The sequence below is a fragment of the Saimiri boliviensis genome, chromosome 13, assembly GCF_048565385.1.
Source record: "Saimiri boliviensis isolate mSaiBol1 chromosome 13, mSaiBol1.pri, whole genome shotgun sequence".
NCBI classification, from domain to species: domain Eukaryota; kingdom Metazoa; phylum Chordata; class Mammalia; order Primates; family Cebidae; genus Saimiri; species Saimiri boliviensis.
Window position 1 is genome coordinate 102903966 of NC_133461.1, and position 19103 is coordinate 102923068.

The 19103-nt window shown below is 51.3% G+C and overlaps 1 protein-coding gene across 4 annotated transcripts in view; it reads right to left on the reverse strand.

Annotated features, from left to right (window-relative positions):
- Positions 1–330: 330 nt before the first annotated feature.
- Positions 331–19103, reverse strand: part of SCARA5 (scavenger receptor class A member 5) — a 124289-nt gene continuing 105516 nt past the window's right edge. For all 4 annotated transcript variants that reach the window (XM_003937210.4, XM_074384101.1, XM_074384099.1 and 1 more), the window contains 2 exons: positions 13025–13222; positions 331–2488 (listed from right to left, as the gene is read on the reverse strand). In XM_003937210.4, coding sequence (XP_003937259.2) covers positions 2352–2488; positions 13025–13222 — 335 coding nt within the window. In that variant the 3' untranslated portion in view covers positions 331–2351. The remainder of the gene's footprint in view (positions 2489–13024; positions 13223–19103) is intronic.

Below are 19103 nucleotides of genomic sequence, written 5' to 3' on the forward strand. Positions count from 1 at the left end.
GTGAGAACTCTGGGAATGTGTGGCAGAAGTAGGGAGGTGTCCTTTTCTCTACTGAATGCAAAAGCAGTTTTCTTGTAAGATGGACCTTCGTGATTGTTCTGTTGCTTGGGACCCACTTCCTTTGGTTATCAAATAAGGTTTGAGCCATCCCTTTCCTTCACGTTCTTGGTCAAGACTGTGTTGATTATCATCCAGAAGTCTTAGGGTGGCTTTTCCTGTAAGCTGCGCACACTACCAATCCCCACTGAAAAATGATCATATCATCCAATTTCATCAGCACTCCCGACACTCACCGGGTTTCCAGGAGAAGGAATGTATGTCATGAAAAGCTTGTTAGTGACATGTTTTTTGCTTTATTGAAATTCTTTCTTACAAAAGGTCTGATGCATTTTAGGCCAGGCCTAATTTCCTTCAGTCCCTGAAATGCAGGCACATGGTCATTTCCATGTCCTCTGAAGTAGGTCTGTAAACTAGTAGACTTCCATTTTTAAGGTTCAAACACCTTTTGTTTTATTTGATGCAAAACAAGAATTCTGTTTTCCCCCAATGAGAAGACCAAGTAAGAGAGTTATGTGTGTGTTCATGGAAGGGGTAACTGGATTCTTTGCCAGAACCCGGTTGGGAATGTAGTTTGTTCAATGTGGCATCTTTTCACCTTTATTATTTATTTATTTTTTTTAAATGCAAACTTTGCAACGTGTTGAGCTATGTAGTAAAAAGTGCTATGTTTATATATGCATACATATATTGTCTCTGGAAAAGGATGCGTGAGTACATGTGTGCTACGTAAACATAGCAATTGGTCAGAAGGAGAGTTTCTCATCGTTAGGACATTAAGGAGTAGCAAGCATATTGGAAGCAAGAATGACGTAGGGCCACACTGGCTTAGTTGTCAGCCAGGAGTCTTCCTGGTCCTACACCTGGAGGGGCGAGGTCTCTCCCCAAGCGGGCCAGTGCTCACCTGATATGACAGGTGATTGTGTATCTGAGGCCTATGAGTTTGAGACTCCCCCAAGGTGAGGTCTGCACTCACTTGCTACCAGGTAGCTCCTCCTATTTCTTGAACACATGTATGGCCCAGTTCTGCTCATGTAAAAAGCAGAACACGATCTCCCTGTCTCTAGGAGGGGGGTGCAGATTGCAGACTTATGGAGGCCCAAGGCCTCTTATTCCCCGACCTCACCCCCAGAGGTTAGAGGGAATCTTCACTTCCTTCCACCCCTAGGGGTTCCGTTAGGACTTGCATTTTCCCGACCACAGATTCACACCTGGAGATGCAATAGCATCACCTCCAAAGAGCTGAAACACACATGACTTGGCATTAACCCTGAATGCCCAGTGTCAGAGCACTGGACTCAGGTTTAACACGGGCAGCTTCCATGTCACGCTCCAAATCCGCTCTCCTCCTACATGGATGGTTGGCCTGGAAGCCAATCACGTTTGACCTTGCACTCACACCCTGTGGGTTCCAGAGCATGTGACGTTCCGGTCACACGGGTCCTGCACCCAGACTTCTTGCTCAGGCCTACTAAGGACGCTAAGTTCAGGCAGGAACACAGTCTCAGTCATTGTCTTCTGACTTGCAGGCTAGGTGAGTGGACCAGTTAAGTGCTACCCAGAGGTAAGGTCATACCCAGACTGACAGGCCTTGGGCCAGTGCAGCAAAGTGGATAAATGAATTTAGCACCCAAGACACTATTCAGCACGCCATGGCGATCATTCAAGGCTAGTTTCTTTCCTTCTCCACATCTAGCTGGATTCCTGGAGGTGACTTGCATTTCCCTCTTGCCCTAGAGCTGGCTTCTCCTCTATGTCACTTCCCCAGACTAGCAAATAGGGAGCAGAGGCCGAGGAAAGGGGGAAAATGCATCACTCGGCATTGCCTCTTGCTGGGGAGGAAGATGTTGAAACTCTTGGCCTGATGGAGGTTTGGGGATTGTCTGAAGAGTAAATGACCCCACACTACCACCCATCTCTGCTGCTGCACGTGTCTCTGACACATTCTCAGCATTCACCGGTAACTCAAAGACCAAAGGGAACTGGGATATTGAGGCCTGGTGCATGGTGCTCAGAAGCTGGGCAAAGTGGTGATCCAGTTGACCAGGGCTCCTCACGCAGGAACCTCGTGCGAGAGAGAGGCACGCAGTAGATCCCAGAGCTACTCTTTGGAGCACATGTTCAACAGGTATGTGATGACTGGCCCCTGCGGTCCTGGGATGCAGGTGTGAGGACGGGGAGTGCTGGACCAGGTGTGGCCAAGGGATGGTCAGGGCAGCCCCAAGCCGTGCCCCGCCCCAGGGATGCAGGAAGGATGCTCTGTGTGGGACCCCGAGATTGAGCTCTGCCCACTTTCAGTGTCTGTTGCATGTCACACTGGCATCTTCTGCATGCCCACAGTTTGTCACCCCCCATTTAGAGAAGCTGCAGCGGAAGATGGTTTCCTCTGTGCCCTTGCAGGCGACGTCATCCATCCAGATCCTCCCAGTGCCTGTGGAGACAGGGAAACACGACTTCTAAGCAGAGATGCAGGAGGGCAGAAAGAAGAAGAGACAGCATGACTGCCGCATGCCCAAACGTGGGGGCTTCCGGCTGCCCTCTCCAGCCCACCAAGACCTCTTACTTATTTTCTGGGATGAGTTTCTTGAGGGCAGAATCACAATAATTGATGGTGATGATGGTAGTAGCTATAAATATCTTCTATGTGTCAGGCAACTTATACATACGTGCTGCATTAGTCTTCACCATGGTGCTATGAGGGAGGTATTAACAAACCCATTTTATAGATGGGAAAACTGAGGCTCAAGGAGCAATTGGTGCAGAGTCACTCAGCTTATAAGCAACAGATTCTTAATGGAAGCCCAAGTCTTGCTGCCTCCCAGCCCATGCTTTATACCCAACACTGCCTAGCTTTTGAGAAGCATTATCTTGTGGCCACTGTTGATGGAAAGTCAGGTAGGACCACATCGGAGGGACAGTGTCAGATGAACCTTGCATTGCCCCAGTGCCCCAGAGCTAAGTTTGTCAGTACCAACATTAACTCTAATCTTCTGAGGTTTAAAGCAGATGGTCTCAGTATCTCTGAGCCCCAAACAATGGTTTTGGGATGGCAAGGACCCCAGAATTTAACATTATCGCTGGATATATATTTAAGAATATGCAGGAATGGCTAGGTGCAGTGGCTCATGCCTGTAATCCCAGCACTTTGGGAGGCCGAGGTGGGCAGATCATGAGGTCAGGAGATCCAGATCATCCTGGCTAACACTTTGGGAGGCCGAGGCAGGTAGATCATGAGGTCAGGAGACTGAGATCATCCTGGCTAACACAGTGAAACGCTGTCTCTACTAAAAAATACAAAAAGTTAGTCAGGTGTGGTGGCACACGCCTGTAGTCCCAGCTACTTGGCAGGCTGTGGCAGGAGAATTGCTCGAACTCAAGAGGTGGAGATTCAAGTGAGCTGAGGTCGTGCCACTGCACTCCAGCCTAGGTGACAGAGCGAGACTCTGTCTCAAAAAAAGGAATATGCAGGAACAACTTTTAACCACAAGCAATTAGGTCAGTTCTCAAAATATAAGGTCCCTAAGACAATCTGTTTGATAGGTTTACCCACGGCCAGCCCTGTTCACCCAATTCTTCAGGGGACCACCCTGCAGGCCTGAAGGTGTCAGACAGGGGGACCCTGGTGCTTTAGTGGGCTCTCCCAGGATTGCACCTGAGCTTAAAAGGTATCAACTTGGCCCTGGGGTCCCTCAATGCACACCAGGGGAGCAGGGCAGCTGGTTAAACCACTGAGAGTGAATGCAGAGGGCATGTCTAGGGTCAGGGGTGGTAGAAAGGGGTGTGGGCTGCACAGAAGTCACCCCCAGCCCCCTATGATGAGCTGGTGGGACCATCACCTGTGGTTCTGATGTTCTGTCTTGGCTGACAGCTGGGCCTGGCCTCAGGTGGTGGGAGCCCACTTGAGAGCCTGTGAAGGGTCATGGGGTTCAGTGCTCACATGGGAAGTGGCATGGAGCCTCCCTACTCACGGTGAGGCTCTGGGCCTGCAGCATGGGCATCACCAGGAGCTTGTTGGAAATGCAGAACCTCAGGCTGCCCCAGCTCCCACGAACCAGCTTCTGCATTGTAACAAAGGGGCAAGACACTGCAGCTTGAGACGTAGGAGCAGCGCCTGGCAGCAGGACATGCCTCCATCCAAGTCTGGCACCATCTGGGGTGACCACGTCAGTTACTGAGCTGGGAGGGGCTTCCCAGGATGTGGGACTTTCACTGATAAAACCAGGTAAGTTCCAGGAAAACCAGGACAGCTGGTGACTCTGGCACCCTCACTTGTAATGTTCTGGTACCAAGAAGCAAAGGGGTAAGGGTGATAAACAGGGTTCCAGCGTCACTGGCTGTGTACCCCGAGCGAGTCAACAGAGGTCATTGCTCCTGTATGGGAAAGAGCTTTGACACCCACCAAAGCCTATTCAAAATGTAGCTCAGGTATTATCGCTTTGCCCCAAGCTTCCCACTGTTAGCTCCCCACCCCGTTTCTCAGGAGCCGACAACGTCTCCTTTTTAGTGGAACTGTCAGGACTGACTACTAAAGCCTTAAACTCTGTCATTCACTCTTGAAGTACATGGGTAAAATCCCTTTACAAAGAATGTCAAGAGAACACCTAACCTGCTTCCCTGCTGGCTGACTCTAACACACGAACTAAGTGGCGTGAACATGTTTTTGTTATGTAGACATGCTCAGCCTCTGTTGTCATGGGATTGCCACGCAGTGAATTCGGGGACGGAGCAGCGAGGAGAGGCCCCTTCCGCCACCTCCTTGGATGTTGTTTCTTCTCCAGAGCCTCTTCCTGGCCTGGATAGCTGTGGCTCTTACACAATCAGCCCTTTGAGGCAGAGCAATGATTTGCAGATTAAATGTCTCCTGGAAGCAGCATCGGTTTACAAATTACCCAGGAAAAGGCTGCAAGCTCCAGGGCTCTGTGGGATTAGTCACACCCAAAGCAAATAAAGAAGACTAACAAATAAAGAACAGTTCCAAGGTGACCCAGCCCAAATGCGTAGATAGGATCTCGCAACTCCAGCTGGTGTTTCGCCAGAGCGTTCTGGCTCAGGTCCAGTTGCGGCAGGACCAATGCAATGGGTATAGGGTCATCGAGGGAGGAGCACTGCATGTCTGCAGTGACATCAGCACTGCAGGGCATCATCCAGGGAAAAATTAACCAGCAAACCGTCTCTGCTCCTCACACCACTGGGCAGGGGCTAGAACTCCGTCGGCTCTAGATATCAGTCATTGCTTGAGCGTTAGAACTGATATCTGATTACTCAAGGTGCAGTCTAAGGACCATGGCTGTCAGTATCACCAGAGAGCTTGTTAGAAAAGCAGACTCTTGGCCAGGTGCCATGGCTCACTCTTGTAATCCCAGCACTTTCAGAGGTTGAGGAGGAGGATCATAGAGATGAGGAGTTCAAGACCAGCCTGGTCAACATGGCAAAACTTGTCACTACTAAAAACAGAAAAATTAGCCGGGTATGGTGGTGCATGCCTGCCATCTCAGCGACATAGGAGGTTAAGGCAGGAGAATCCCTTGAACCCAGAAAGCATAGACTGCGGTGAGCCCAGATTGTGCCACTGCACTCTAGCCTGGGTGACAGAGCAAGACTCAGTCTCTAAAACAAAACAAACAGAAACCAAATTACCAAGGCCGCTGTGTGCTCAGTACCATTCTGGGGGTTTGGAACACATTGATGAACAAAAAGACAGAAGAACAGAAACAAAACCTTTCGGCCTCATGGAGCTAATGGGTGAACTTCTATCTGTTTATTTAGAGTAATATTCAGAGTAGGAAAATGTTACACTGAATCCTGCAGGCTTCTATCTGTGCCTCAAACAGAGAAGGCAGGATGGCTATTTAACAGGTATTTGAGAGGAAAACTGAGCCCCCAGAAAGACTGACTGACATCTCTAGGCAAGTAACTATTGAGGGGAAGAGGCCCTGACTTGGCCTCTCATGTTCAGCCAGGACAGTCTTTTCTCCTTGTTGAGATTTGCTCGGGGTGGCTGGCAAAATATTAAGGAAAATATTAGGGAAAAGCTGTAAGATACAGTCTCTAACTTTTTAGAAGGCGGAAAAGTTTTTATTTATTAACTTACAGAACAGGCTGAAAGCAGCCAGTTCTTAAGTTAGAGCATTAAGTCATAAGGTAGATTAAAGATAATAAAAGCTTCCCTAGTTAAGTCTGTTTACCCCACATTCCTTTGTCCCTACTCTCATTTGTTTACTCACGTAAACTTTGTGCTGGATGGTCCTCTCAGAGGGAGCCTGTAGAACAATTACCCATTAATAGAGTTTATTCTAGGCCCCAGAACCAAGACTTTTATCATTCTTAAAGCCACTCTTTTAACCATGTTAATTATTCACAAGCTTGTGGACTTAGAACCTCTGTTATTAAATCCATACTGAGTAAGTGTCAATCAGAAGAAGGAGTTATAGTCAGTTAGCTGCAGTCACCCTCCGAAAGCAGCTGACGACCACCCCTAGCCCACTGGATCCACTGTATTGTGTGTGTGACAGTATTTCATTCATCTGTCACTGAGTCAAAGTCCGCAAGACAGACCGCTGCAGGGAGTGATCAACATCTCATCTCCTCATATGACCGCAGTCCACAGCACTTAACATTCAGTCAGGGGATGGCAAACAGTGAGCAACGTCTGGCCAATGGCTGTGGTTGTAAATACAGTTGTACTGGAACACAGTCCCACCCATTTGATTGCATTTTGGCTATGGGTGTCTTCTTGCTCCACGTACAGCACTGAGTAGCTGTGACAGAGACCACCTGGCCCACAAAGCTTGAAATATTTGCTCTCCAGCACTTTATGGAGAATGTTGGCTGACCCTTGCTCTGAAGCTGTCTCCCACTATTTGAATCTTATCTTAGAAAAAAGGATGAAAGGAGGTAATACTGCTATAATTAGAAGTGAACACTCCTAATTCTGTCTGCCTGTTTCCACCTACAGATCTGCAGATGTGCCCCCACCCTTACCTCCTTTTCCATCTGTCTGTCTCCCTGGGAGATGCTCCCAGCTGCTCCAGGTCACACTCCCATCCACGGCCTCCCAGGCCTCTCCAGTCGTCACCCCTCCACCTCCCCACCTGCATCGCTCCAACACCTCCTGGGCCAATTTAAAATTTAGAACATCTTCAAGGCTCTCCCATTTGGCGCTTTCCTTGGTTGCCCCGATGCAAACATAAAATCTGCTATGCCCTGTCCAGGAAAACGTTTATGGTGCCAGACCTCTGGGGGAACGGCCAGGGCTTGGAGACAGGAAGGACTCTGGTTTGGCAGGCACTGGAATGCCTTCCTTCCATTCTTTTTTCCTCCCTCCCTCTGTTCTTCCTTCCTCCCTCCCTCCATTCCTTCCTCCTTCCCTTCCCGTCTCCCTGCCTTCCTTCCCCCCCTCCTTCCCTGCCTTCCTTCCCCCCCTCCTTCCTTTCTTCCTTTCCACATTTATCCAACTCCTATATGCCCTGGGTAGTTTGGGGTTTGGAAGTATAAAGGTGAAGTCCTCAAGATCTCTGCATGTATCTCAGGGGTCAGGTGAATATGAGAAGTGCTGTGATTGAGACAAAGGTGATAGGAGCAAAGAGGAGGGTTAGTTCCATCTTGGGGGCAGAGTAGCATGGAAGGAGCCAGCAAAGCCTCCTTCAGGGGACGATCATTGAGCTGCTTTTAAAACCTGAGTAGGAATTCCCTAGCTGAAGAGGGAGGCAAAGGCCTTCCAGCAGGAGGCGCAGCACAAGAGGAGAGGCAGGACATGATACGCACCATCTGTGGCCCAGTAACCATCAGCAGGTGCAGTGTGGAGACATGTGGGGCGGGCAGGAGGCGGACAGAGAAGATCCTTGAGTGCTAAGCTAAGGAAACCCAGCTTGATTCTGACAGCGAGAAAGATCCTCTGAGGACCCAGGCAGGGAGAGAGATGAGCAGGTGCTCCTTTGAGAAAGATCCCTAACAGTCTGAGACCAGCCTGGGCAATATAGTGAGACTCCATTTCTCCAAAATAATAAAATGAAATAAGTAGCTTGGCATGCACCTGTAGTCCCAGCTACTCGGGAGGTTGAGGCAAGAGGATTGCTTGAGCCTGGGAGGTCAAGGCTGCAGCAAGCTATGATTGCACCACTCTATTCCAGAGGGTGGACTCCATGGGTGACAGAAGAAGACCCCATCTCTTAAACAGAGAGAGAGAGAGAGAGAGGAGAGAGGAGAGAGAGAGAGAGAGAGAGAGAGAGAGAGATCCCAGCAGCCATGAGAAGGCAGGCAGGCCACAGGAGCTAGCCTGCAGGGGTGGTGGCTGTAAGAAGTGGCTCCTGGAGAATTAGAGCCTCTCTGTCCCCTCTCCACCCCAAACCTATAGATAAGTGTGCACAGCAGTGCCTGTGCATGCTACCTGCTTGACAGGCAGGATCTCCTTTAGCATTTATAGTCGTTCTTCCACAGTTGAAGAACGGAAGCTTAGCGAGGTTAGGGAATCTGCTCAAGGCTCCAGCTGCAAGTGGCAGATCTGGGGTTCTGACATGCAGGGTTTGACTCTAGGGCCGGAGCACTAACCACTGCTCTACCTGCTAATCTCCTAAGCGGAGGACAGCAAGAACGACGAGGCAGAAACAGGCTCAAGAAACAGCAGAGGTGGGAACACCAGTGGGATCCGTAGGACTCAGGGGCCAACCTGATGTGGGAGACGGAGTGGTGATGGCCAAGAGGTGGCCCAGGGTTCTGGCTGGGATGGGGTCTGATGGGTAGGATGGTGCCGGTGCTGGTGACGAGGGAGGCACGGATTTGGGGGAAGATGTGTGCAGTCATGACAGTGCGGTTGGAGGAGCCCACGGAGTGTCCCGATGCAGCTGTCGGGAAGGTCACTGGACACTCGGGTCTGGAGCAGCACTGAGCACTGTGACAGAGGGAGGAGCTGGGGGGTGACTGAAGCCCCAGGTGTGGAGGCGGCCTACAGAGGGAGTACGCAGAACGCAAGGACAATGGAGGTGGGGAGTTGGGGTGCTGGGAGAGGAAACTGTCAGGAAGGAGGAGCGTGAGAAGGCCAGGAGGCACAGCAAGAGCGACCTGGGAGGCTCCTTCAGGCTTAGCAGTGGATGAGCTGGCAGTGGGGTTGGGGCACCAGTGGGTAGGACGCTGGCAGGTGGCTCTGCCTGTCACCAGGAGTGGTGGCCTTCCCTCCTCTTGGGACCATGGCCACAACGGCATTAGAGCCCTTGGAATGTGGGTTAGAATCCCCCTCTCCACTACCCATGCCGTGGCCAGGGCTGGGCTTGTCAGCTGTCCCCCAGCCCTGCAGCTGGCCTGGCCCATGGTGGGCACCTGGAAACTGCTTGTAGAGAGGAGGAGGAGACCATGCGTGCAGCCTGGGCTGGCAGAAACCCTCAGTTATGCCAGCCCACCCCTGCCCAGGCCCATATGGCCCTCTAGTTTTTTTTTCCTTTTCTTATTTTGGAGACGGAATCTCGCTCTGTCACCAGGCTGGAGTGCAATGGCGTGACCTCAGCTCACTGCAATCTCTGCCTCCTGGTTTCAAGCAGTTCTCCTGCCTCAGCCTCCAAAATAGCTGGGACTACAGGCATGTGCCACCACACCCAGCTAAACTGTTTTGTATTTTTAGGTAGAGATGGGATTTCACCATGTTGGCTAGGATGGTCTCGATCTCTTTTTTTTTTTTTCTTTTTCTTTTGAGACGGAGTTTCGCTCTTGTTACCCAGGCTGGAGTGCAATGGCGCGATCTCGGCTCACCGCAACCTCCGCCTCCTGGGCTCAGGCAATTCTCCTGCCTCAGCCTCCTGAGTAGCTGGGATTACAGGCACGCGCCACCATCTCCAGCTAATTTTTTTGTATTTTTAGTAGAGACGGGGTTTCACCATGTTGACCAGGATGGTCTCGATCTCTCGACCTCGTGATCCACCCGCCTCAGCCTCCCAAAGCGCAGGGATTACAGGCTTGAGCCACCGCGCCCGGCCGGTCTCGATCTCTTAACCTCGTGATCCGCCTGCCTCAGCCTCCCAGAGTGCTGGGATTACAGGCGTGAGCCGCCACACCGAGCCGAGCCTCTGTACACCTCTAGTGACTCCTGGCCTGCAACCAGCCAAGGTCTCCAATAGCACCTGAGGCCCAACAGGGCACCATGACAGGGAAATAACGGTGCAAAGAATGGGGCATTAGTGAAAGCAAGTCCAGCTTCCCATCCACCAGTTTAAAGAATCAGGTGGCAAGCTTAGAGCTCCCTGACATGTATGAAGAGGAACGGAGATCACGGGGATGAAAGTAGCCACAAAGTCTACAGGATTGCTGGCCTGGCACTCGCAGGCCACCCGCTGTCTTTTCACCAATGGCCAGAGTCAGGCTAACATGACCTGTGACCTTCAAACTACCTATTCTGGATTCTTGAATTTATATTGAACCAAATTGCTTCTCATAGAGAAAAAAAAAAGAATTTATAATGTTTTTTTTCTGAAAAGGGTTCACTGCCACTTATTAGGAAGGAGCCTCCTTTGGAGCTTGACATGGGAATTTGAGGAGTGTTCCTATTCTCACCAACAATAACGGTGGTTTTCCTTAGCCAAAACCAGCTGGGATCCTGCCCCAAGCCTGTGGGAGAACAGTATTCTTTCCTGGGGTGCTGCCCTTCGTGGTACTGGACCCCTTTGAACTTGCCCCTCAAACTCTGCCTCTTAAAACTGCACTCCCTGCTGGCTGCTTGGCAGATTTCGGCAAGGGTCACTGTAAGGTCTTTTAGGCTGACTGATGACACCGGACGCCATGGCAACCCCCGTGACCCACACGAACACCTTAGGATGGCCTCCTGGAATGAGAAAATCTGAAGTAACTGGAAGACCACGAAAAAGGGAAGAATGATCACCCCTTGTGGTGCCAAATTAACTTGAGACGTTCTTCTACTGTTCCCTATTCCCGCCTCCGCTGATAAGGCCATTGGACTTTATAACTGACCTTGGTCAACCTCGTGACTCACCCTGGACCCCTTCCCAGCTTGCAAAAAACACCCTACACTGTAACTTCTGCAACTTTCTACTGCCCACCCCAAACCTATACAACCAACTCCTATCCCACCGCCCTCCACAGAATCTCTTTTTGGACTCAGTCTGCCTGCACCCGGGTGAATAAACAGCCATGTTGTTCACAGAAAGCCTGTTTTGGGGGGAGTCTCTTCATTCAGAGCATGTGTTTTAACCGCCACATTCAGTCAATTACCAATGAGATCTATGGGATGAGATTCAGAGTAAGAGCTGCAGCAGCCCCGCATGGGGATGAAGAGCAAGGTGGCTGGGAGGAGCAGAGGCTTCCACCTCCAGTCTGGATGTGACCTGGCTCCGAGGTCCCCATCTGGAAGGGACACGCCTCTCTCTCCCCTCACCCTATGCCATGGGTCCCTGTAGCCATTGAGCACAGCAGGTTGGAGAGCGAGGACCTCAGGCAATTCAGCAGGTACGCCCGGCTCTTCATAACATTGGGGACACTGTAGTCAGCGGGCTGCCGTCCACAGGTCACCAGCAGGCCTGGTGACTGGGTGTGAGAGGATCAGCCCTAATCCCTCCCCACACCCACCTGGACTTCTCCACAGGTGAGCAGCAGCATCTTAAATCCCAGGGGGCCCAGGTTGGGAGACCCATCACAGGGGTGGCAGGCTCTCTAGCTGCAGACAGGACACCAAGACCCGGAGTGCAGAAGCGACAGGCCAGGACATGCTGCCAAGGGACAGCTCACGACTGAATGGGTGTGGGGAGTGCCAGGTTTGTGCATGTGGGACCAGTGTTTTAGTTGTGAGTGGACACAAGAGTCTCTGATCCATCAGGAAACAAACACAGGGTTTGAATCAGCCATCTAACTAGGAAGGGTCGTGCCCCTTCCTCAGAGGCTCCTGTGCCATCCATGGGAAGGTCGATGTGCTTCTGTGTGTCAGTAGGAAAGCAGCCAGAATGTTGAAGGCTTTCCAGACCTTGTAACATGAGGACAAGGTAAATATCTGGGGATGTTTGCCTGGAGAAGAAAAGACTGAGAGAGGCAGAGACAGCCCAGCAGAGTGGTTCAAATACAGACTCCTAAGACACCTGCTTGGCTCTAAACTCCAGGTCTGTCATTTGCTAGCTGTGTGACCTTGAGCAGGTTACTCAACTTCTCTGAGCCTTCATTTCCTCATTTGGAAAACAGGGATGGCTACGCATGGTGGCTCATGCCTGTAATCCCAGCACTTTGGGAAGCCAAGGTGGGTGGACTGCTTAAGCCCAGGAGTTCGAGACCAGTCTGGGCAACATAGTGAGACCTCATCTTTATTAAAAATAACAAGAAAAATTAGCTGGGCATGGTTAGTAGTCCCAGCTACTCAGGAGGCTGAGGTGGGAGATCATTGAGCCTGGGTGAACAAGGCTGCAGTGAGCCATGATTGCACTATTGCACTCCAAACTAGATGACGGAACAAGATCCTGACCCCCAACAAAAAAAAAAAAAAAAAAAAAAAAAAAAGAAAGGAAAAGAAAAACAGCGATGATACCTGCATACTTCACAGTGCCGTAAAGTTGAAATGGGTGAATATTTGTTACGTGTTGAGAACATAGCCTGGCACACAGTGAGTGTCATACAAGTGTCAAGTCATGATGAAAACATGGAAGAGACATGAGAGCAAGTTAGGAAGGTGTGAAGAGCTGGCCCGGGGGAGAGGGACGGCAGCTGAGCCTGGCACACCAGACTGGGGAGGTCTGGTAGGAGAAACCTCCAGGATAGAGGACTTAGATCAGGGAAAGGAAGAACGTTGTCATCCTCAGAACTGCCTGATGGCCACCGGCGACAGTTGCCTGGGGCGGGGCAGTGAGTTCTCATTGCAGGAAGCGTTGCGGGAGAGGCTGGGGTCACCTCGTAGAACTGCCGTGGACGGGACTCGGGCTTTGGAGGGGGGCCCAGTCCTGGGATGCGCAGGCCCTCTCCTCACATCCTCTGCCGTCAGAGGCCTTACCTTGCCCGAATCGAGCCGTGCGGTACACCTCCTCCACCCCGCGGAAGCCCAGCATGCGGCACACCACGTCTCCGTCCTTCTTGTCCCAGCCGTCATCACACACGGTGCCCCAGCGCCGGTCGTGATACACCTCCACGCGGCCCTCGTGAGGGCCTGAGCCGTTCACCAGGCGGATCAGCATCGGGGCCTCGACGACACCTGCGGGAGCAGCCGACTGTCACTACCCGGCTCTGCACACACCAGAATAGCACCTGGCACATAGTAGGCCCTTTTTACCACAATGACCTGAAGGTAGTCTCACAACCTCTCTAAGAGCATTTCCCCAACTGCAACATGAGAACATCTGCATTGCAGGACTCGTGCAAACACAATGCCACAAAGCACAAAGGGCAATGTGAGTTTGCTCCCCCTTCTCTCAGGGCTGAGCCCCTGTCATGTTGATCTCTAAACTCAATGCTTGGCACACAGCTGTGCCCATGGCTGGGGACAATGAAAGTAAATGTTTGCAGAATGGAGCGGAGAGTCATTCCTGAGCATTACAATGCACTGGTTCTCCAAGCAGAAATTCTGGGGACTCACAGAACACCAGGGCGACTGAAAGCAGCCTTCGGATCATCGCGAAGCCAGGGTTTGGCTGGGAAGCCAGTCTCAGGGTGGTACGCACGGTCGGTGCCAGAGCTGGGATCATGGCTTGGGTCTCCTGATGTGTCTTCCCACATCCTTTTCACCATCCTGTCCACCCCACTACTCTTGGGGACGATTTCCCCTGCTGGGACCTGAGCGTCCTCACTTGGTAAGATACTGGAGTGGTCAGTGGGTCTTATCAAAATCATCAGGAGCACCAGATTCTGGGGTCAGCCCAGATCTACTGAAACAGTATCTGGGTGGCAAGAGTGAGGGATCTGTATTTTTCCAAGTGCCCCAAATGATTCAGAGATAACTAGTCTGTGGACTGTGGACTGGCATTTGGATTAGATGGTCCATCAGCAAGCTTCCTTCTAGCTCCAAACCTCAGTCATCTAAGGCCAGAGAAGAAACTAGAGTCGTCATTTTTTTTTTTTTAAGCCAGAAACCACTGGGGTCATGTGGGGTGGGGGTGGACATTGTACTGGAACCCAGTGACAAGTGGGTGACACAATGCAGGGAAATCCCCACATGAACCGACAGAGAAAACAGCAAACCTACTCAAGCCCTGCCACCGACAGACACGGCACTCCTGGACCTGTGCTTTCCTTTTCCTTTAATTTGGTCAAGTAAAGGAGCCGGGCTGGAAGGAGCCTCCTTTTCATGACCCTGATTTGGCAAAGACCGTCGCAGGTCCTGAAGGAGATGGCAGAGTTGACATCTGTGCCCCATGAGAAGGGCGAAAACTCAGAACCAGCCACATGCCTGGGCCAAGAAAACCGCAGAAAATTCTGCAGAGGAACCACGGGAGCCACCAGCCCCAAGCCCAGGAAGGATGCTGAAAGACTACGGTGAGAGCACGAGGCATGCCTCCTCTTGATACTGGGTGTATTTGCTGCAGATGTATTTGCTGTATTCTCTGGCTGCGTGACCGCTCTCCCCATGCAGACTGTCCCCAAATAGTATGAAGCTGTGCAAGAGAACAGAGAGATCCCGGAGAAGCAAAACATGGAGAGGAGCTGGAATTCAGAGGCTGGGTCTGACACCAAGAAGCTCCCAGGAGCGGTAAGGACAGGCTAATCTGCAGCCAGCAGCACCGGGGAGGACCCGGCTGCTGTGCAGGGGCTTGGCCCTGGGTTGGCTGAGGCCAGGCTGTCGGCCCTGGTTTCTCACAGACCTGCCTCACCTCTGGCTGCACCAGGAGGCCTACAACAGAAGCCACAGTGTGGGGTCAGCAAGAAGTGGCAGAAGGACGCTGTGAGTCCCCAGGCAGGCCAGGCAGAAGTCAAGGAGTGGGGTCAAAACAACAGGAAGAGGCTGGGTGTGACTAGGCAACGGGGTGGATGGTCAGAGACTCTCTGACTTAGCCTCTCTGTTCCGGCCAACCTGAACTCACCTTGTGCACCCACTTCTTTAGCCAAGTAAGTGACTGAGAGTCTATTATAATAGACAGCTGTGGATATGCTCATGAACAGAGTCCCTGCCCTCAGGGAGCTGACATTCTAGGGAGAGTCTAGCAATCCAGGTAGTAAACAAAAACAGAACCATAACCACGGCCAAGTGGTGATAAGAGCATAGATGAGAACAGAAGCACAGGAAGGGAGTGGAGAGTGAGGCAGGCGCCACCTTGGCTGAGTAGACGAGGGAGGAAATGAGAGTGAGGGCAGGCGCCATCTTGGATGAGCAGAGGAGGAAGGAAAAGAGTGAGGGCAGGCGCCATCTTGGATGAGGGGAGGAGGGAGGAAATGAGAGTGAGGGCAGGCGCCATCTTGGACGAGGGGAGGAGGGAGGAAATGAGGGTGAGGGCAGGCGCCATCTTGGATGAGGGGAGGAAGGAGGAAATGAGGGTGAGGGCAGGCGCCATCTTGGACGAGGGGAGGAGGGAGGAAATGAGAGAGCAGGTGCCATCTTGGAAAGGTGGACAAAGGAGGGAATGAGAGGGCAGGTACCATCTCAGACAAGTGAACAAGGAAGAGGGTGGGGAGTGAGGAGAGAGAGGAGGTGCCATCTTGGACAGGTGGAGAAGGAAGGCCTTATGTGGAGAAGGAGAACTGAATGAGCTGAGGAAGGACGTGGACTCCCCCACCTCAGAAAACCCCTTTCTATACTTTGGCCTAAGCTTTCCTTGTCTTTTAGATTTCAGCTTAGATGCCTCTTCTCCTTCCCTGGTCCCCACACCTGACAGGGCCCCTTCTAGGTACGTGCTTATAGCTTTGTATCATAATTGCTATTGCTATTTACTCTTAGGACACTGTGAGGCTTCTGAAGATCCCGTGACCTGGTACAGGGCCTGGTGCACTGAGATGCCAGCCTGTGCAAAGGGAAGCTGTGCATGAACAGAGGGACTCATTAATACGGTGGGCAGGTGCTGTCTGGAGGGCATAGCTTTCCAGCGTCCAGAGCTTTGGCGGCAGCCTGAATGGAGAATCCACCATCAGGGCATCCAGATCTCCAGCATCCTCTTGATTACATCACAACCCTTCTAATCACACACTTGCTGCCCTCTCTTTGTGAGGTGGCTCTGGATTCTGGACCCGGAGCTCAGGCTATTACAATGACCATACATCTCAAATGGGAGAATGGGGATGTGGCTGTCAAATGATCATGGTGGGTGCAAGAGGAAGTCTGGAAAATGTCACTTGGATGCTGAAATACTGAAATCCCCAAGAGGCTTCAATGTATATAGACATGACAGAAAGATATTTGGAAATAAGACACGTTCAAAAAATTGAAAACATATGATACACACAATTATGGGACTCATGGCATCAATTTCAAGGATGTCTCTGGCCCATGGCCCATGCTTACTATGTACCAAGCAAAGTCACGGCCTGCAAGGCTCCTCATGGTCTCCCCAGTAGGGACCACATTGATCTCAGGAACCGTAAAGTTCCCGCAAGGGGAGAAAAGACTACAGAGTACCTAGGCGAGGCTGGACAAGGTTCCACTCCACCCAGACCCATGTCGGTTCATCAGGCGTGGAAGCCTGCTCCTCACCACCTGTCCTCAGATCCCCTAGATCCAGGGCTTCCCCGCATGGTGGAGGACCGCCTGCCCACAGGGTCAACAGATGCCACATGAGCCAGCAGGGTCAACACGAATCTGAGAGCCACACCTTCTCCCCTGGCCTCACCCAAATCAGATGGTGTGTTTTATACTGGCTCCACTTCACAGAGCGTGGCCCTAAGCTGTGGATTTTGCATCATTTTCTCCCCACCCAACATGTCAGCTCTATTATCACTTCCCTGGGAAATCACAGGCTAAGGTTTGACTTGCTTATGAGGTAGGCTGCCCCAATTCAGGAGCTTGGAGTCTAAATCAGGAACTTGTGTCTCTGGGCTTCTTTGCCCCTGAAGACGTAGAGGGGAGGCTGGCAGGCAGGCAGGAGCCCTCCCAGAGCTGAGCAATGAGGCCACCTCCAGCAACACACTTGGGGAATCCCTAATACCCTCCCACAGCAACTACCCTCTAGCCTGGGAAAGACATCATGACTTAAGAGGTTTGGGTTTCTGTGGGCAGAGGGTTTAAATTCTGCCTTTTCCCAGCAGTTTCTGCCCCAGGTCAAAGCTTTCCCACCAAGCAGCCAACCACCACTAGGAAATGCTCTTACCCCACAATGCATCAGCCCCCACTTAATCAGACACGGTGACTGAGAGAGCCTCAGCCTGGTCTGTGAATTCCCCAAGACTCTTCCTGTCAGCCCAGGAAGCTTTTTCCTCAGATGCCCCCCAAGAGGGTCCCTGAAGGAGGAACAAGGCTACTGGGGTCAGGGAGATGCCTCTCTCTCCACATGGCAGTGGAGGAAAATGAGAGACAGGGATTCTTGATGGTGTAAAACTCAGACACTCCTAGGCTCCAAAGCAAGAGCAGATGCCCCAGTTAGAGGGCAAAGGGCAAGAGAGCTGGCAGTGAGCAATGGGACCCCAGGCTTTTGAGGCTGCAGCCACATCCCCTAGTAAGTGCCCTTCATTGACTGTGAGGCCCCTTCACCTCCTCCTTGGCATCACACCTCATTGAGCCCTGGAAAATCCTTCCTGAGCAAATGAGGATCAGCAACCCTGAAGAAAGCCCTGCCCCATACTGCTCCTGTGTGGATTTCTGATTTGCACCCTTCAGGTGAGGGCGTTAGGTGCAGAGACTATCACACTCTTCCTCTTGTTCTGGATCCCTAACCTGCAGACTGGGGTCTACCTGTCCATGCCTTCACGGTTTGCAAGCTGAGAGGATGGTACTGACTGCAAGGCTGGTCCCCACCAGCTCTGTACAGGAATGGCATTAGCACCATAGCATCACTTGGCTGGAAAACCCAAGCTTAAGGGGGACACCAAGAGCTGTTCCTCACTAAAAACAGGGAGGACAAGGGGAGGCTGTTCTTGACAGCTTGTTCCAATCCCCAACCCACAAGTCTTGGGTAGAGCTTTTTCTTGAAATGCCCACCCCCACCCTCCGTAGCAGAGATACCCAGATGTCTCTGTTTCTGTTTTCCCTGCTGCCCTAGAACTGGGGACTGTGAGCCTGAGATGGAGCAGGGATCCCTTTTAGGGGCCTGCCAAGCCCCCAAACATGAAAACAAAAAAAAAATCTTGAGTTTTGTCAAGGGAAATTCTAGGCACCTAGCTAGCCCCGAGACGCAAATGAGCAAGTTCATAAGAAAGAAATAGTAGCTTAAAACAATAGTCAAGGAAGTTAGAGTCATCAGATGTTTTGCTCTCTATAGAAACTAGAGAACATCTTAACATATGTCCCTGAGATGTTTTTCAGAAACCCAGAACCGAGTGGATTTTCCAGCATGTACACCTCAAATGAGGGGAAACTGAGGCCTGAACGCTGACTGACTGACTTTTTTTTTTTTTTTTTTTTTAAGACAAGGTCTGGCTCTGTCACCCAGGCGAGGTGCAGTGGCATGATCTCAGCTCACTACAACCTCTGCCCGCCACGCTCGAGCCATCCTCCCGCCTCAGCCTCCCAAGTAGCTGGGACTACAGGGTACCTGCCACCACGCCCAGCTAATGACTGTGTTCTTTATTCTGTATTCTCCACTGCCACAAAATAAAGGGGAATTCTAGGCACATAGCTAGCCCGAGGAGCTGGAGGAAGTCACGTCCATAGGCCAGACCTTAACATTCCTTTTTGCTGAACCCAAGTTTTTAGACAAATTTTCCCTTCCTTAACCAATTGCAAATCACAAAGTCTTTGAAGCCACGTATGACTTTGAAGCCCCTGCTTCCAGATTTCCCACCTTTTTAGGCCAAACGAATGTATAACATCCCTGTATTGATTGACAAATTTGCGTGTAACTTCTGCTCTCCTGAAATTTATCCCTGCCTTTAAACAGCCTTGCTTATAAGTCATCCAGGAGGTTGGGTCTTTTTTTTTTTTTTTTTTTTTTGAGACGGAGTTTTGCTCTTGTTACCCAGGCTGGAGTGCAATGGCGCGATCTCGGCTCACCGCAATC